The sequence below is a fragment of the Chlamydotis macqueenii genome, chromosome 2, assembly GCF_036417535.1.
Source record: "Chlamydotis macqueenii isolate bChlMac1 chromosome 2, bChlMac1.mat, whole genome shotgun sequence".
In the NCBI taxonomy this organism is placed as follows: domain Eukaryota; kingdom Metazoa; phylum Chordata; class Aves; order Otidiformes; family Otididae; genus Chlamydotis; species Chlamydotis macqueenii.
In genome coordinates this window covers 14,213,216-14,231,180 of record NC_141557.1, presented here as the reverse complement: position 1 = coordinate 14,231,180, position 17,965 = coordinate 14,213,216, and the positions used below count along the sequence as shown (strand labels likewise).

At 38.7% G+C, this 17,965-nt stretch overlaps 1 protein-coding gene across 12 annotated transcripts in view; it reads right to left on the bottom strand.

Moving 5' to 3' along the window:
- PARD3 (par-3 family cell polarity regulator) overlaps nucleotides 1-17,965 on the bottom strand; it is a 450,332-nt gene that overhangs the window by 290,800 nt on the left and 141,567 nt on the right. For all 12 annotated transcript variants that reach the window (XM_086741984.1, XM_086741989.1, XM_086741987.1 and 9 more), the window contains exon 3: nucleotides 11,774-11,954. In XM_086741984.1, coding sequence (XP_086598110.1) covers nucleotides 11,774-11,954 — 181 coding nt within the window. The remainder of the gene's footprint in view (nucleotides 1-11,773; nucleotides 11,955-17,965) is intronic.

Sequence of the window (17,965 nt, the reverse complement as noted above, 5' to 3'; positions counted from 1 at the left end):
TTAACATTTAGTTCAGCTTGTAATAGGAATCTCATGCAAAGAATTCACATCCACAAAATCATTCTGGTAAAATCCAGAATGCAGTAAGACTCCCAGAAGTTTCCTTGCACACCAGCAGTCACACCAGGTAAACAGCACACAAATACCAGCACTACAACACTACCCTGAACTCGCAGCCATTGAGAACTTTATGGAAATTCTAACAAAAAAGCGCAAATCAGTTTACACATGCACGCACCGCGCTCCTCTGTGAGCTCATCCTGTTGGGTGCATATTCGGGCAACTGTGTGCCGCAACGAGAAGACCGCGGGGTCTGACCCCAGCAAAGTGCCTGCTGCCCTGAGCATCACTCCCAGGCCAGCAGCTGGGGCACGCTCCCAGGCATGGCCACCCTGCTGCCACACAGCAAACCCGCTGCCCGCACCCTCAGGAGTTGCACTGCTCGCTCCCAGCACCACCGGGGACACAGGTGAAGCGTGTGCTTTTCTGGTACTTTCATTTTCCATGGGCTTTCTGGATTTGCTGCCACCACAAGGTACCACTGTCAACAGACATGCTCAAACTCTTCAGCTAACACACAAAATATGCAGACCAAGCTGTAATAAACAAACATCTATACATATTTGCAGCTGCAGTTTCACTGAGGCTTTTTCACCCCTCTCTTTTTAGGGGTGAGGTTTCTAAACACTGCAGTTTTCTCCTCCTTCCCCCCCTTTACTGCTTACACATGGCTTCTTTTTCTCCTCCTCTTCCTCCAGCTCCTGGACACAGCCCTGCTGACCAGGGAGCCGGTGCTCTGGCAGAGATCCTCTCCTGAGCGTTCAGCTATGCGTCGCGCACCTCTGGTCACTGCCGAAGTGCAAACTGGAAATACTATCTCTGTACCAGCAAGAACTGCAAACAGATTTCCCCCTACCCTTATGGGTGGACGAAGAGAAAACACTTATTGCACTGTAATGTTACCTTGCGAGCAGCATAGCAAAGAGCTATGGGAAAAGCAGGATTACAAGAAGACTTTGTCCACTTATGTTTTATTACTTTAAAGGTGAACTTAAAACAGAGGTAGAGGTAAATCATCTGCATGTACAATACTCACAGAAATATTGCCTACTATGTCAAACTAAAGCAGCAACTTTATTCACTCACTTAATGGATATTTCTCACAGATAAATGTCACGCAGTTCATTTGAAAAAGTAGTTCCATAATTTTTTCACCACGGCACTCCTAATAAGCCCTTCATTTTTATTTATTTTTCCATGAGTCAAGAGCCCAACTAAAATTTTAACTAAAACATGAAGAGACTTCACTATGCAAGACCCTTCAGATGGAAATCATCATGAAAGTCAGGCAGTGCTTGACCTAAAATCTCTCCGTCATCTAATGAAGGTCTTAAACATCAGAACTTAAAATGCATTGAAATAGAAGAAGCTAATGTCATTTTTATATTTGGTCGAGAAAGCCTTCATATGCCAAAAACATTTTTGAGGTCTTGGTTCCAAAAAGCCCAAAAGCAGACAGATCAAAAGAGGACTTATCAAAAATCATGGAAATATCAATTTGTATATTGTATAGGGCTGGTTAACAAGACAAGTGTGTCTCTTCATTCTCTAATTTACCAGAAGCTGGTGAACATAATTTTATTATTTTAGAATCCACTAAAAATGAACTGCTAGCATTGCTTCAAATGTTATTTCATTTGAAACAATCTTGGTAGTTGTTGCTCGCTGTTATTCTCCCTGCAAACCTGCAAAGGCTTTAATAGCCTATGCTGGAGGGATGGCTCCTTTCCCCAGCACCCCATTCAGAGGCTGGGCATGTACACAGAAAGCTCTCCTCTTCCAAGCCCATGGGAAGCCAGGACACTCTGAAGAGTGGTAAGGACAGGATGGCCATAACGCCCAGAGACTGCACGGTGTGCGAGCGAACGGGGTACGGAGGCACTCGACTGCAAAGAGCAGTAAAGACAACTCCTGTCCTTCAGTGCTCATTAACTCCACATCACACTTGTTCCCCCAGATTTAGGGTGGCTGTTCAGTGTCACATAGCATGACCTGTTATGCTTCAAGGTCTGAGAACACATAGCAAGAAGAAGTGCAGCTGCTCTTTGCAGAGGTTTAAACATTTGGGAGTAGTACTGCCTGAAGTAACTGCATACCACCATCAGACCAAAGGCAGATGACACTGTTGTTTTAAGCATAAAATTTCATGGAAGTTTCTCGAACCAAATTTTACTCTGCAAAACACTAACATGGGACTATCTGCATTCATGGCATACTGTCTACGACCCAAATATACTTCCCAAGCATAATTATGGCTGTGTAGGAACTTCCTGGGGCCATGTAAAATTGCTCTGTGGGTCAAATTGAGAAGTTGTTGGCTTTGGAAAATGCTGCTTAGTCTTTCTCTTCCAAATAACACAAATGACCATTTTTAAGGGAACATCCTATTTCATTAAAGAAAAAAAAAAAACCTTTCAAATAAAAATGTACTTTTACAGTGTGAGGTAAATCACATGTAGAATGGGATCCGCTGGCATCTGTGTCAGAACTGGTCACCTCTGTTTCTCTCTTATCAGTGGAGATTGGCCAGTGCAGCTAGTCAAGGCCATATTCCATCTCGTCCTGAAATAAGCTATAAAAAAGGCCAGATTAACTCACCCTAAAGGTGTCCATTGCTCTCCAGGAATGAGAAACCAGGCTGCCTCAAGTATTTAGCTGAGGTCTGCTGATATTCACCTCATCTGTTGTGTCTGCTTTGAATCAGCTTGTTGCCCAGCAATTGCCAAGAGTCCCAATTTTACTTCCAGTTGCAAACATTGCTGTACAAAGAGCTGAATCAAATCCAACCCCTCAGGATAAGGTTTTAACAGTTGATCAAAGTCTGCTTTGAGAAGCCAAGCCCCTGCTCACATGCACAATTTCCAGCAGCTAACACAACAGCTTGGCATTGCTGACTTTGTACAGCCCTTTACAGTACGCATGCAAGTAGTAGCACAAATAATTTATCTTAACCTAAGTGCCACTTTTTGCTTTTATTTGTAAATCCACATGGTCTTGAACTCCCTTCCCACATATACAATCACTTCCAGTTTCTATAAATCCAAAACTGTTGACAGAATTAATTACCTACATCCATAATGAAGGCAAGAAACACAGTCATGGAACACAGCCCAAGTTCACATCCACCTCCAATCCCAAACTGCCAAGCTCTGGCATCAGCCTAGGTGGTGAAGCCACCCCATGAGGCGGCCACTGTGTCACAAAGAGGGACCCCATCTACCCCCGCAGTGTCACCGAGCAGCAGATGAGGGGGCCCTGCATGTGGAGCAGTCAGGGACACGGAGCTGCACTGAGTTGAGCCCAGCCGTGCCGGCAGGAGAGCAGGCGTGGGGCTCATGCCTCGTCTCAGCTCAGACTAGGATCATGAGCTCAAGCTGAGCTTGTCACCTTCACGGCATCCACTGCTATTGGGGGTCAAAATCTCTGGAGAAAACTTCTTCTAAATCTATGTTTGGTTCTCACCCTAAATGCTTAATCTGCCCCTAATATGAACCCATAGCATTTCTGAAGATTGAGCTCATCTTATTTATATATTTCATAGAAGATTTACAACAAGAGATAAGTAGGAGAAAGAACAAATTTTATCTCTTTAAAAGTATGAAATAAGGCAATAAAGTAATGGGAAGTTATTTCTCATCCACTCCTTTATTTCTGTATCATATTTCAGTCCTTTTCAGCGCATGAGAGAGTAAATAAAAAACAAACTAAAAAACAAGCCTATTCAACTAGCAGCCATCTGTCCCTGTTTAATCCCCCTCAAAAGAACATGTCAAAAGACACAGAATTTAAAGCAACTTTTTCCCAGTAATCACCAAAAGGGATGGTCTATCTCCAAAACACATCCTCGCCTGAAAAACAAGTGTATGTGAGTTCACAGGCTGAAAATGCAATAGAGAAGGGAGCAAGAAGATGCCTTGTGAATTAACAACAAAAGCAAGCAACAGTGCTCTCACTGAAGTACAAGTTCAGCCTAACTAAGGATATCGTTTAAGTATAATATCTTACAGTCTTGGGCTTCCGGTCAAACCCAGCCACATGCTTGCTGGGGGCTGGGGGACACAGCATGCACTACTGTTGCATGGAACACAGCATAACCCTGCAGACAGCACGGCACAGAGCCTCCAGCATCACAACACTCTTCACTAGCCCTACAACGTCCCTCCCATAAGACCATCCCACTTAGGACTGAGTGAATAATTAAGTACATTTGACAAACTCTGCATCCTCGCCTGTTGGCAAATTGTTTGCAAGTAATTTATGTCAGCAGCCCACCCCCTCAGAGACCAATGCTGCTGGTTCAAAGCAAAGTAAAATGCTACTGAGATACCAGATACACTCGTGGACTGGTGGTTCTGGATATTAAGGATGCCTTGAAGCATACTGTTTATCACATCTCAGAATAAGTACCTATAAATTCTGCATGAGGTTTTTAGAAACTGTTGGATTAAAAAAAAAAAAAAAAGTGTATTATGTACACATGCCTCCATAAAGTAAAAAATTTCAGAGTGGTTGCCTGTACCATGAAAAAGCATTTCCTATTCATTTCAGCTTCATGTCCCTTTGCTTTCACTGTGCTCCTTCTTGTTTGCTTACAATTAAATAACAAGAAATAGAGGAGTTATCAAGAAATCAACTATAGAAAGTTATTACACTTATTGTAACATATCTGATGACAAACTTTTTCAATAAACAAATCACATGGGATTAAACCCACGATGCCACAATACAATGAATTTGTGCAGCTACTCTGTAATGTTGATGGGGTAAAATGGAATAACATTTTTGTCTACATAAAAATACAATTCCCTTAAGAAAAAAGTTACCTTTAATTTAACCAAGGGGAAAATAAAACCCAGCAATACTACCACCACCCCATATGAATATTGAAACATTCTCAAATACAGCTGTGATTCTCATAATAGCTTCTTGTTCAAGTGATCATTAAATCTATTTAAGATGTCAAATTTAGACTAATATCCAAAACCTCACTTCTTAAACTATTCAGATTCAATACTTCACATCTTCATAATCCTTCCTTATTATCTCACTTGTACTACAATCTGTAGCTATGGTACAAAATACCATCGGGTATCAGATACAATACCTTATTTCTATTACTCCCCATTATCAGTACTCAAAGACAGAAGCCCTCACCATATGGAATGACATCTGGAAATGCCCCGTGATTACTTAGGTTTCCTCTAGAAAATCCATAAATTCTAAATTCTTTACTTTATTGGTTTCAGGGATTTTTTAATCCTACTAGAAGCTACAGTATTTTGCTTGATGGTATACTGAGAAGACTGAAGATATTAAAGGTTAATTTAGAAACTTAGGCAGTTTAAAATCCATTTGTTTTTACAAACGTGTCACGGCCTCATCAAAAACACATGTTTTTTAAACTGCTCAACAACCCTAAATTAACAGCAGAGCACTACGCTTGAAGAAAACACCAACTGGAGATTGCTCAAGTCAGAACCGTGCTGTAGAAAGAACAAATTCGGCTTCACGGAAGAAAGCGGCACCTGGTACTGATTTTTTGATTCAATAACTCTGGCTTTATAACAATCAGATCCTTGATAGAGCTCAGAGATAAATGTGATAAGAATTCCTGAACAGCAAGAGCACCAGAAGGAGAGGAAACAGACTTTGCTAAATCTTCTCCTCAAACTCCAATGCATGATAAAGCTTCCAACAGCTCTGTGCAAGCCTCAGTTCGAGGTTCTTTTCGTATCATCCAACATAGTAAAGTACACACCTGAGAACCTGATGAGGAAGTAAAAGCGGGAACAATGGTCAGGAAATCTTTTGGAATTCATTCGTGCAACCGCACTGGAACGACAGGGACCCAAACACCAGCTAGTCATCAGTAAAGGTTCCTGACAGAGGAAACTCACCTTGGAAAGCTGACCTGACTCAAAGCTCGGTGAAGCTAGTGGAAAACCTCCCATTGACTTTAGCAAGTATTGCCTGTAAAGCCATAATCTTTCATTATAAGTGTGGTTGACTTTCTCTACATTTTGTAAGCAGCTATTTAACCCTAGAGATAGCTCAATCTGATAAAGCTCCAAACATCTGGTTTTTGATGAACACATTTTTCTCTTCCTCCCTCTTCTAATCTCTTGCTGCCTTAGTTCTTCCACACTTGAAAATTACATTATTTCCACATGTAAAGGTGATTTGTAGCTGAATAAGGAGTCAAAGAGATACAAACAAGAATGAAAAAGTTTCTAAGGTCCATATGTGGGAAAGAGTGCTGAAACCATCACCATTTTTGAAACGAGAACAAATATGAACTCACCTCTACAGTGCTTTGCCAATATACTAACATGCAGAGCTCCAATCCTTTAAACAAAGGCACTTAGAAATATTAACAAATTAATTCTCAGAATATGCATTTGGGACTCTAGATAAATACTTGTATCAAATCAGTGAAGTGCCACATTTAAAACAGTAATTTTAAAGTACTTGAAAATCACACACTGATGTGCTTACACCTTTAACTGGTTTGATTAGTATTGGATTTTTTGAACACTCAAATTGTGAGATGCTGAGAAGAGACAGACACATATTTACAATGGACTCAAGAAGTGGCCCACCCACAGTTGCACAGCAACCTAACGGCTTAGCCAGGAACAGGACAGATCTGCCCCCACCAGACAGTTGCCTTCCTGCCTTATGGCACAGCCCATGGCACCACTCATCCCCCTGAACCATTCCCACGAAGACTTGCTGCTTATATGAGGTGTAAAATGCTTTTTAGGTCTACAGGTTACCAAAAATGGCTTTTCCCCAGTAAATGTCAACTGCCTTTCTCATAGCAGACATGGAGAATGAGAAAAAAAATAACACATTTGAAGACTTGGACCCTATCCGTTTTTATCTTTTCTTAACTACATAATCCAGTAGTTCCAATGCTTGGTCATAGTCTCCAAAGCATCTTACTCTTTGTGCTCTTTTGAAGCTCTCTTCAACTTGTTCACAATTTCTCCAAGTCTGACACCACAACTGGTCACTTCAGCTTTTCCTGCTCACAACTGCTTCAGTGAGCCCACAATGGTATTTGTTGTCTTTGATCCTCTGATGGAAAAGTGTAATGCCTAGATGCACTACAATAATGCTCTATCATGCTCAGATCCTTCTCGCAGTACTGTGTACTTAGCTGTTCACGGTTGCCTTGTAAATTACTTTTGTCTTTCTAGATGCAGAGACTCTGCACATCTCACTGATTTCTAAAGTTGATAAAAGTATGAAGTGAATGCTGAATTGAAACCTCAACATCCAAAGTGCGTGAAACTCCATCTTAGTTTTTTATGTGCTACTCTATATTCCAGTTCAGATTTATTAAAATTCTGAACGGTCCTTAATCTAAGAGAGCCCTCACGGACTATACTTGATAAGTCCCACTAATTTGCCAGTGAACTACTAAAAACCACTCACAGAGAGATCCACAAATTCAAAGGCAAGCAAGGTCATGAACTTTAATATATCAATGAATTCCCAGTGAAGCTCTGCATTCATGCTCTTACCTGTGAGGAATAAACTCGTGCTGATCTCAGGGTAAAAACATGCATGCACACAGGGAACCCTACAGCAACAGCCATGCTGCTGGGTTAACAACAATGTGAAGCTGCAGCAAGTTCTTTGGTCCTCTGCACTTTTAGTACATCTTCACAGCCAGCTGTGTGCTCACTTCACAATATTCTCATCTAGATTTTTTTTTTCTTCTTCTTCCATAGTCTGCTTCTGTGACCAGAATATGAAACCGATGCCAAGAGTCCTACTAAAATATATGATACAGCTCACTTGAGCAAATACGTCACTGGATTGCACCATTTTCAGCTAGCTTTTCGTAATTTGGCCAGTGTTTCAGGGAGATGCTCACCCTCCAGCCTTGAAGAGAACCTTACAATTACGCTGCATGTAATTTTTCAGGAACTAATGCATCTACCAAAGACATCCTGAAAACAAAAGCAGCAATCTTGTAAAAGGCATGGTCAGCTGATCTGTGTCGCACTGGCACAAACTAGTACAACACTAAACCATGCTAGGAAACTGTACGTGCACAATATGCTGGCACAACTGCCTGTTAAATATTTCACTATGAACATAATTTGTTTTTACAAATAATAGCTTCAAGGGGCAAATACTTCAATTTTATTAATTGTATTTGGAGTCACAGAATTATACAGTACCTTTGGAGGTTGGACAAGATCTCTGGAGGTCATTTGGTCCAACCCCTCCACACAAAACAGGACCAGTTAGGTTAGGTTGCCCAGGGCCATGTTCAGTCAAGTTCTGTCCATCCCCAAGGATGGAGCTGCCGCAACTTCTCTGTGCAGTCTGTTTTGCTCTCAAGGTGAAAATTGTTTTCCTTACATCTAACTGGCATTCTCCTTTTTGCAACTTGTGTTAGTTGCCTCCAGCAATAATGTGCCCACGTGAGAAGTGTCTAGCTTCATCTTCTCTGTAGCCTCCCATTAAACAGCAGAATAAAGAAAGAAATATATCCCAGTCCCCTTACTTTTTCTACTTTGGACCAGGAGGAAAAAAAAAAAAAGAAAAAAAAAAAAACACCCTAGTCCTCTAAATCTCTCAATATATTTTCCAAATAATGTTTATATTAAAAATGCTTTTTAACTGTAACTGCTGAAACATTCAGAGAGATTTGCAACATATAATCACACTAAGACCAAGAACTAAGACCACCCTTGGTTATTTATCAGAGCTAAATAACTTAAAAGGAAAGCCAGACAAAGAGATGACCCTTTTCACAATATCTCATGCAGCTGGAAAGGGATTTTATTTACAATATTTAAATACAGTACTGTGAAACAAACAACTTGGTTCACAGGCGGTGCACCCGCTGCTGAACTGTCACTGCCTGACATCCTGTCTTATCTGCCAAATTGCTCATTAGGTTTGGCAATTTTCACCTGCGCCTCCAGTTTATATTTCAGCAGGGAATAAACATCAGTCTGCTTTAACAATCTTCTGCAGTGAGCTTCCAGCCTCATCTCAGAAAGCACGCAGGCACACACAAAAAATGCCTTGTGTACCGTAGGCTTCGAAAAAAAACACAGCTTAACTGATGAAATACAACAAGAGGAAGTTTAACTTGGGTAACAGAAAAGCACTAAAAGAGAGCGAGCTAGATAAGAAACATAAATAAATCAACTGCTTGTATTGATGAATTGTGTTTTCATACTGCAAAACAACATAGGGGGTACGCGAGCCAGCCTCATTTTTGTTTCCACATTCAGATGGGAAGATTCAATTTGACAACCCCCCATGCGCAAAGTCCAGGCTGTGTTTGTGCATGGGAAAAGAGGGAATCCAGATGAATATTACTTTTCCAGCTGGACCTGATCTAGCTAACCTTTCCCTTGCTGGGAGAGGAGCGATGGCGTGATCTATAAACAAACAAAAGGGGTAGCATGGCAACCAGAACAAAGAGACGAAAATCTCAGCAGGCCCTTAAGCCCCAGCCTAATGCGCAAGATGCTGCCTCCAAAGAGAGACCGCTCCGTACCCCTCAGGTGCGGGTGAGAGGTAGCAGAATGGCACAAAGCTACAATTCTGCAAGCGAACCGCCGAGAAACAGAGCCCAGGTCGCGAGCAAAAAGCACCCGAGATGTAAAACAAAATGTCTAAAATGCTATAAACCAATTTCAGACGGAATACTGTTTTTCATTTGTTAGAAGTAAAATATTCACCGCCAACCCTGCAATTAGCTAGAAAATTACAATAATTACAGCAATTTTGTATCCCATCTCCAATCCAATTAATAGATATATGACCTTGTCAACATGTAATAATCAGGATCTGCATCTACCACAAAACTGGATGGGTTTTATTTGCTGAATAGAACTTACACAGTAAGAAGATAATTATTTGAAATACTGAGAATACCATTTGTATGCTATGCTTCACTTCACAAGTTATAAAGGAAATACAATAGGGATATTATTTCCATTTTGAATGTATATTTAAATGAAATTCTTGAAATAGGTATGTTTAATATGGGATAATATTACTGGACTGGGATTCTAAGCCTGTGGTTTGGAACATTTAGAAACAAAATATATCTAATTGTCAACATTTAAAAAAGGAATTAGCTAGACAGGAGAACATCTCTGATTTGTGATAACATATTTATGACAAATTGTTTCACCCATTGTATTTTTGCATGCTTTTATAATAATTGTCAAAAGAGCTGTAATTCTTACCAGGTATTTTAAAAGTCTTCTGCATTTCTATAGACCTTTATATTGTATTGTTTCAAAGCACTCTTTGGTCACTTTAGCCATCAGCAAACTAGCTAAGTATTCCATGTATTTTCCAGAATGACACCCAAAATAAGTGAGCTGTCTAATATATCACTGAATTTTATCTGCACTATATGATTTTGATGCACTAACATCAACGTACTGTATAATACACCAGATAATCACACTAAAGAGAAAATGTGTGTATTTGTCTGCTCCAACCTCACCCCAAGTTGAGAACCCAGGAGGGCAGCTTTTTGGCTTATGCATGGAAATGAGATATGCGTTTAGCAAAGGCATATCCTAGTGACAGCAAAATGGAAGGGTCCTGAAATTCTAAGATACTTCTTTATCCTACCATTAATCCTTTCCCTAATTTAATTCTGGGTTATAATGAAGCATAGTTACAGCTTGAAAAAATACCTGTTCAAGTCTATGTAAACTAATTGTTAAATGTTGTTCCCATAACTTTACAGAAAACACTCTGGCACAAAACCCCTCAAACTTAATAGAGAGTTGTAACTTTTCCATTCACATTTTAGCCAATTACTTAAACATGGATTTTATCCATTAAAAGAACACCTACCGAAAAGTAATCTCTTGGGAATTATGAATAGTTTAAAATGCTGCATCTATAGAATATCAAAGCACTGACTGATATTGACTTCTGCCAAGAATTTTCTGGAATGGAGTGTCTACTTCGAAAGTTCAGTGAACAAAATGATAGACACTACAAGAGGGGCACAATGCTTTATCCATTGTTGTCTTGTTTGCACAATATTTTTAACAACAATGAAAATCATACAGTAGATTTCCTTCGGCAATTTTTCTTCTTAATAAGCTGAAATATTAAAAGATCCTGTCTAAACAAGAACTGTGATATATAATCCCTACTTTGTGGTTTTGCAACGAATCTTCCCAATTTTGAAATAAACAAACTAAAGGGATGTTCCTGGCTTTAGTTTCTGTTTTTTTTAAAGAAGTGTATTTTTGCAACACAGTAAATGTATGTATGAGCAGGCGTTTCTACGGAAAGGTGACAAGCATAACCTAGCAACATTGACAAGTTCAGTAGAAAGTGCTCCTATCTTTAGTTTCTTCTTACCCTTTTCTTCATTAAATTGAATAAAACTGGCAAGCTGAAAATTACACCATGCAGTAACTGCATTTGGTATCTTTGCTGTGATTTTCAGTGTGAGGACGATTTTAAACTGGCAGCACAGAAAGAGCTTATTGCTCTTAAAAGCAGTTTATAAATAATTTACTAAAACAGAAAGGCTTGTTTACTTGCACGCAACAAGCATTTACGCAGTTTCTCAATTTTGATCAGCTTTCTACAAGGATAGATAATGAATCATATTCCCAGCAGCAGGAATGGGTAACAGCACTTGGCATCCGTATAAATTAAGATGAAACACACTGAGATACTGAGAACATTGACTTACTTGCACGAAGGACTGAAGGGGTGACCTCAATTTCACTTGTTGCTTGGTAAGGCTGAAAGGCCGACGCTGCGTTGGAGCCAAGCTCACTGCCAAATATCTCCGGACTTTGTGTGCCTGTTGAGCTGGCGCTGGTGCCATCACCTCCATGGTGTGGATCTTGCTCATCAAACACAGCTACAAGCTGCAAATGACAATTTAATCTACTGTTAAAAAAAAAAAAATTAACTTTCAGCAACATCAAAGCACTACTGTAGATCAGCATTTCATCATTTCTTCCCACCAAAGAGCAAGAAACATCTATCAGCAGAGTCAGATCAATGCCTAGATCACAACATCATCTGCCCAAGAAGGGCAGCCATTAGTTGGAGAGTACAAAGGGTCAACAGCTCTGATGGGACACAAAACCCATCACTGCGAGCCGCAGAGTGAACGGCACCAAGTCAGGAAAGGAAAGGTCGCACCTTCCCTGCCAAACCACTTCATCTTATACAGCAGTGCAGAAACCTATCTGAGCGTCGATCAATGCCTGTGCACTGGAATTTATCAGCTGCTTTTACATACCTCTATATGCATCGTTACTACAAAGCCAAATCATAAGAAAAAATACATTTTTATATAATAAAAACATACAATAAGAAATTATGTTAATACATATTGAAAGTTACAGGAAAAAAATGAAGCCACTCTAAAGTGTTATAATGACTAAAAGTTATCATCTGTCAATCTATTATCTATTCATCTATTCTCTATTAATATGATTTAAGTTGTGGGGTTCCCTTGCAAAATTTCTTTTCTCAATTTTTTTTTTTGCAATACTTCTGTATTTGTTTGCAATCAACTTCTCCAAGGCAAGTCTAAGAACTCAAGCCGAATTTGAATCTTAGCCAAGTCAGTAATTTAATAAAGATTTTCTAAATCGGTGTTCACCACTGCAAGGGAAATAGGAAAAACATCACAGTGTTTTTTGGTAAATCTGATATTATTTTTTTTTTGCACTGTAAAGGAATGCTTTTATTTGAAACAAATAATTTATCCCAATTTACCTTCACCGACCTACTGAAAGAGAAAAGGCCAGCTCTTATACACATTTAATTTTAGAACTTAATTTTCAAGATGGGTAAAAAAGTTTTATGGATAACAGCATTCTGCAGCCTATAAATTAATTTATAATGTAATAGTTGAAAGACATTTCCAAGAAAGCATTACATTTTTCTGTCCAAATTGGTAGGGTAAATGGAGCAAATCAACTTAAATCTATACTGATCTCTGCAAATTGTTTATTTTGTTAGGACAACACTTAAAGCTCTGTACAACCTAAAGGAATTAGAGAGGTCATTTTCTCTTTTCTTTTCTCTTTTTCTTTTTAAGTGAATTTGACATCATCTCATCCTACAGATTTTAATATTAGTCTCCTTACTCAAATCCAACTTACACAAACATCAGTAAAAAAACTGAAAACCATGACAGCAAGCCCAAGTACCTGGCTTGGAGAAGCCATTTGGGAATTCAGCTTTTGAAAGTACTTTGAGAAATTAACTTTTTTTAACAAGTAGTTTTGAAACTGCAGAGAGTAGCAAACTTCTACTAATAATTCTGCATCTAATGCAAATTTAGGCTCTGGCATGTACAAAACAGAACAAATGAACTGTAACAGGTAAAAAGTCCATGCTCTCTCCAGTGTTATTTGAAAGGTGGCAAGCAGAAGGAAGACCAGGCTGGAGAGGCAGACAGCTAGAACATGTTTTTAACATACAATTCATTATTTCATGCTTGAGAAATCCACACGCAAAACAGACATGACAACACCTAAAATGTCAGTAGCTCAAGAGAATTGGAAATTTAATTTTCTAATACATTGTGAAATACCAACGCTTACAAAAAAAATTGAAGTAAATTTCTCAAAAGAAGTACACTTTACTCATAATACTTTTACTGTCTGTTTTATAACAAGCTAATTACAAATCTTCAGCAATTGAAAGTAAATTAATCCACAAGTGAAGATGTGTAAGGTACTAGAACAAAACACAAATGATGCATTTAAGAATTCTAGGCATGAAATATCAAATCTTTTTCTCCTTTGTATGGCATGTATCAAGATAAATTCCCGAATTACATTGTTTCTTTGAGGTTGATTGAAAAATACTACTCAATGCATGCTGCTGAAAGTGTTTTATATATATTATAGATGTTAAAAGGTACATGCACATAAATCCCTCTAGATGTATGCTGTACTACTGTATGTTGCTTCCAGCTTTTTTGCCTATTCCAGACAGTCTACAACCTATGACTTCAGAACATCTGAAAACAACTGTTTCTCATTTCAAGCTTAGCTTTTGATCTTATGTATTTTTGCAGGTATTCACCATGTTGACAGCATCAAACCTTCAAAAGGCTTCAGCTCCATTAGAAAGCATGCCAACTTGTAACATTTTTGCATACAACATGTGAAGAAACACAAGCCACGTTAGTCTTCTCCAAATCTAATTAGCGTTACATTTTATTCTACAGTAGCAGCTTATAATTCAGTCCAGGTTTGCAGCAGCTCTGCTATGTAGGTTAGGAAGTTCCTTGTAAAACAGCATTACAGAGGTACACTCATTCCTCATAATGAGCTAGAAAGTCTTCGGAATTGGAAGCCTTCACATGAATAGTTAGTGCTGGATCTTGATTTCCAGAGCTTGGTATGCCACTCTGTGGATGACAGTGAGCTCACAGGAAACAAGGACAGGCAAAACGTCTTCCACTGCATTCTGATATCAAGCATTCATTCCCTATTTCTCCAACATGCTTTATTTTAATCAAGGGAAATTATGCATGGAAAGGAATTACACGGGTTTTTTTTACCTCTAAAGGCCCAGAAATCACACCTTAACTACCACTTTTGCAGGAACAAGAAACAAAACAAAAAACAGAGGAAGAGACCAGCTTACAGCTACGTAGAAGGAAGCCACACCAGTAGGCCACTGGACCTACAAAGAATCCTGTGCAGCAGGAATCCACAGCAATGAGCACCGCTTTATGCCACAGAAACAAATGGCCTGTCAGTGAAATGCTAGTCATGGTTAAAGGCCAAAGAGATGTATTTAATTTGGCAAGCGTAGAACACAGGTTACTAGACCAGCTTTTATCAGCCTTAAAGTCAATGGTAAACTTACGGTATTTTGCTAGGCTTTAAATACCAGATTTTGGTAGAGAGTAGAAAACAAAGATGCCTATCTTTCCTGGAAACAACAGCATCTTTACTGTAGGGAGACTGCTTCCATGTTGACTTGGAGAAAAAAAAAAAAAAAAAAAAAAAAAAAAAAAAAAAAAGACTACATGAATTACTGAAATGACCATTACTATGCACAAGTGTCAGTTTTCAAAAGCAAAGAACCGCATATTCCTTTCCAGAATCGCTCCATGGTTACTTCCAATATCTGACATGAGCGGTGCCTCCTTATCTCTGTCCTTCAGTTTTAGATCTCATCATATGCAGGAACCTGGGAAACTCATCATGCCATCCATTCTTTGCAGAAGGCATCAGCAGAAAGGCTGAACAAACCGTAACAATGCACAAAGAAAGAAGAAACTAGCTTAGCTGTTCAATATTAGCTCTTTAAAAGATCTTCCACCAAAACTCAGTGAAAACTGGAGCCATTTGGCTTATTTGAATCCGGTTTTGAAAAAGACAATCTCACAGCCAAAGACCAAATATTGTATCATCAATAATAATAAATAAATAACAGTAGTAGTAGTTACAATAAGTTATATCCACCCCCCATTCCATGGGACCTGAACTTGAATGCATTGAAAATGTGAAAATATGGTTAAATAGATTGCAGCAGTTTTAATCACACAGGGTAACAGGACACACTATTTGCATTTTTCAATCACTGAACTAAAAATTTGGAAATGGGAAATAAAATCAAGTAGCAACACACCACTTTGCCTTCCTAAAACAAATTTAATAAATTATAGGCTTAATTTAGACTGGCATGCTTACATTTTTAATTATAGTATGGCAAAAGCAACAGAAAGGAGGTTTCAATACAGATCCACACTCTTTATCAGTGTAAGATGAATGCAGGAAGAATCATCAGTTTGAACAAGATAAGAATTTGGTCCCCAGCATAAGCATATATAAGTTTTTCAAGAAAAATGAAGTTTCAAATATTCAGTAGCACTTTCAAATATAATCACAGATAGTTTCAGATCACAACTTATGGAAAGGTTCATTTCATTTCAGCAATGGAATTAGAGGAAGTCTTTGAAAGGTCAATATGCATAAACTAAAATACTTCTATTTTTTAAAACTCCAAAGCAAGAAACAGGCCAGGCTGGGCAGGGCTCTGAGCAACCTGATCTGGTTGGAAATGTCCCTGTTCCTTGCCGGGGGATTGGACTGGATGGCCTTTAAAGGTCCCTTCCAACCCAAACTATTCTCTGACTCTATGAAATATAAGTAATCTTATCTGAATTATCAAAAAAAAGATATGATTGTTTTTAAAAAGCAACAGCAGTCAGTGTCTGACCAACAGTAATTTAAAAAAAAAAAAAAAAAAAACAAAACACAAAGAACTGCAGTAAAACTCAACAATTATCCCAGTGGTAAAAAGTGTGCTTGTGATTCTTAGTATATTTTAAGAGGTGGCTCTTTTTATTGCTACCATCATCCTCTGAAGAAAAGAAAAGAAAAAAAAAAAGAAAAAAAAAAAGCACAGTTTAAAAACCAGTGACTAACTTTTATTCTGTTGTCTGATAAAGACTCTTTCAATAGCAAACAGAAAAAGAAGGGGAAACAACATAATTTAATTCTTTTTGCTAAATATACTAGCTGCATCAGGCAAATGGCTTATAGCCCAAGACAGCAAAATAAAGTTTTACTGACTGGCCTTTGGCTTTGGGATAGGAGGAAGGCATTCCAGCAGGTCACTGCATTTAGCCCTCTACAGCACATCAGGCTGACTTCCCACAACACCATGTTATGTTGAACAGAATTAATTACACTCCAGCCTTTAGTTCTTCCTGTATGAGACACCAGGATGAGCTTCTCTATTGCTCTGAGACTCAGTATATCATACTAACCAGGTTTTATTTACTTAAATAAATAAAAAGCAAGAAGATTGATTTATTTTAATATTGACACAGCAGCAGCAGCCTGCAATCCAACATTAATTATTACAATTTCCTTCTATTCTAAGGTAATTAAAAATTAGTAAACACATATGCAGTCTTAATTAATAGACTGGATTAAGTACTTGAATGTTAATTAACTGGATTAAAAAACTATTCGCACCAGCAACGGTTGTTTACATTTTCATTAAGTGCTAAAACCATATAAAACAACTCATCACCAGCAAATGGTGCGATCAGGTCATTTCTCTCCAGCACAAAACCACACAAATCCTCCACTTCACAGAAACTCATAAAGCTAGAAAACTTCTGCTGTATTTTTTTCTGCCACTATGACAAGTAAGATTGCCAAAAACATCACTTGAGTTTAGCATATTTCTAAGTATCTGTACAAAATTTGTTAATTCTTTTGTAATATTTATTGATAAATCTGATACTAGCTCATGTTTAGGCACCAGTTATGATTTCAGATTTATTTTAACATCAGTTAGGATTATAGCTCTGTTCTCACGCTAGAAAGACAGCAAGTGATCCTCTGTTTTTCACATTCCCTGCACTTCTTGTCCACTCTTTTTAACACAGAGTGAAACTGAAATCACTCGTCTTCTTTAATGATTAGGGGCCATCTTAAATATCTCATTTCTTCTCACCAGAAGGACACTTATCAGATCATTTTGTACAAGGACATTCCCAGTTTGCTCCGCTGTTCAGTGACCAATTGCTCGGCAGTTGATCTGTTGAGCAACCAGAAGCGCCTCAACTCCCTGGCTGAACCATGCACTTCCTCTCCTGGCCCATATAACAACTTCCAGATGTGGTCTTCCCTTTCACAGCTGCTTTGCTCTTCTGGCATTTACTCTGCACATCATCTCCTGCAGGATGGCCATTCGTGTACAAAACCGCCTTTCTCACAAGTGATCATTTTTCTGCTTCCACCAGAAAAGACAGCATAGCCCTCCCGAGGCAGCTCCGAGTAACAGAGCAGCTCAACGTGAGGCGCCCACGCTGGCAAGAATTCTGGATCTCAGATTATGCTTAAAAACTGAACTAAATAACTTTTTCACACGAGATGTTGGT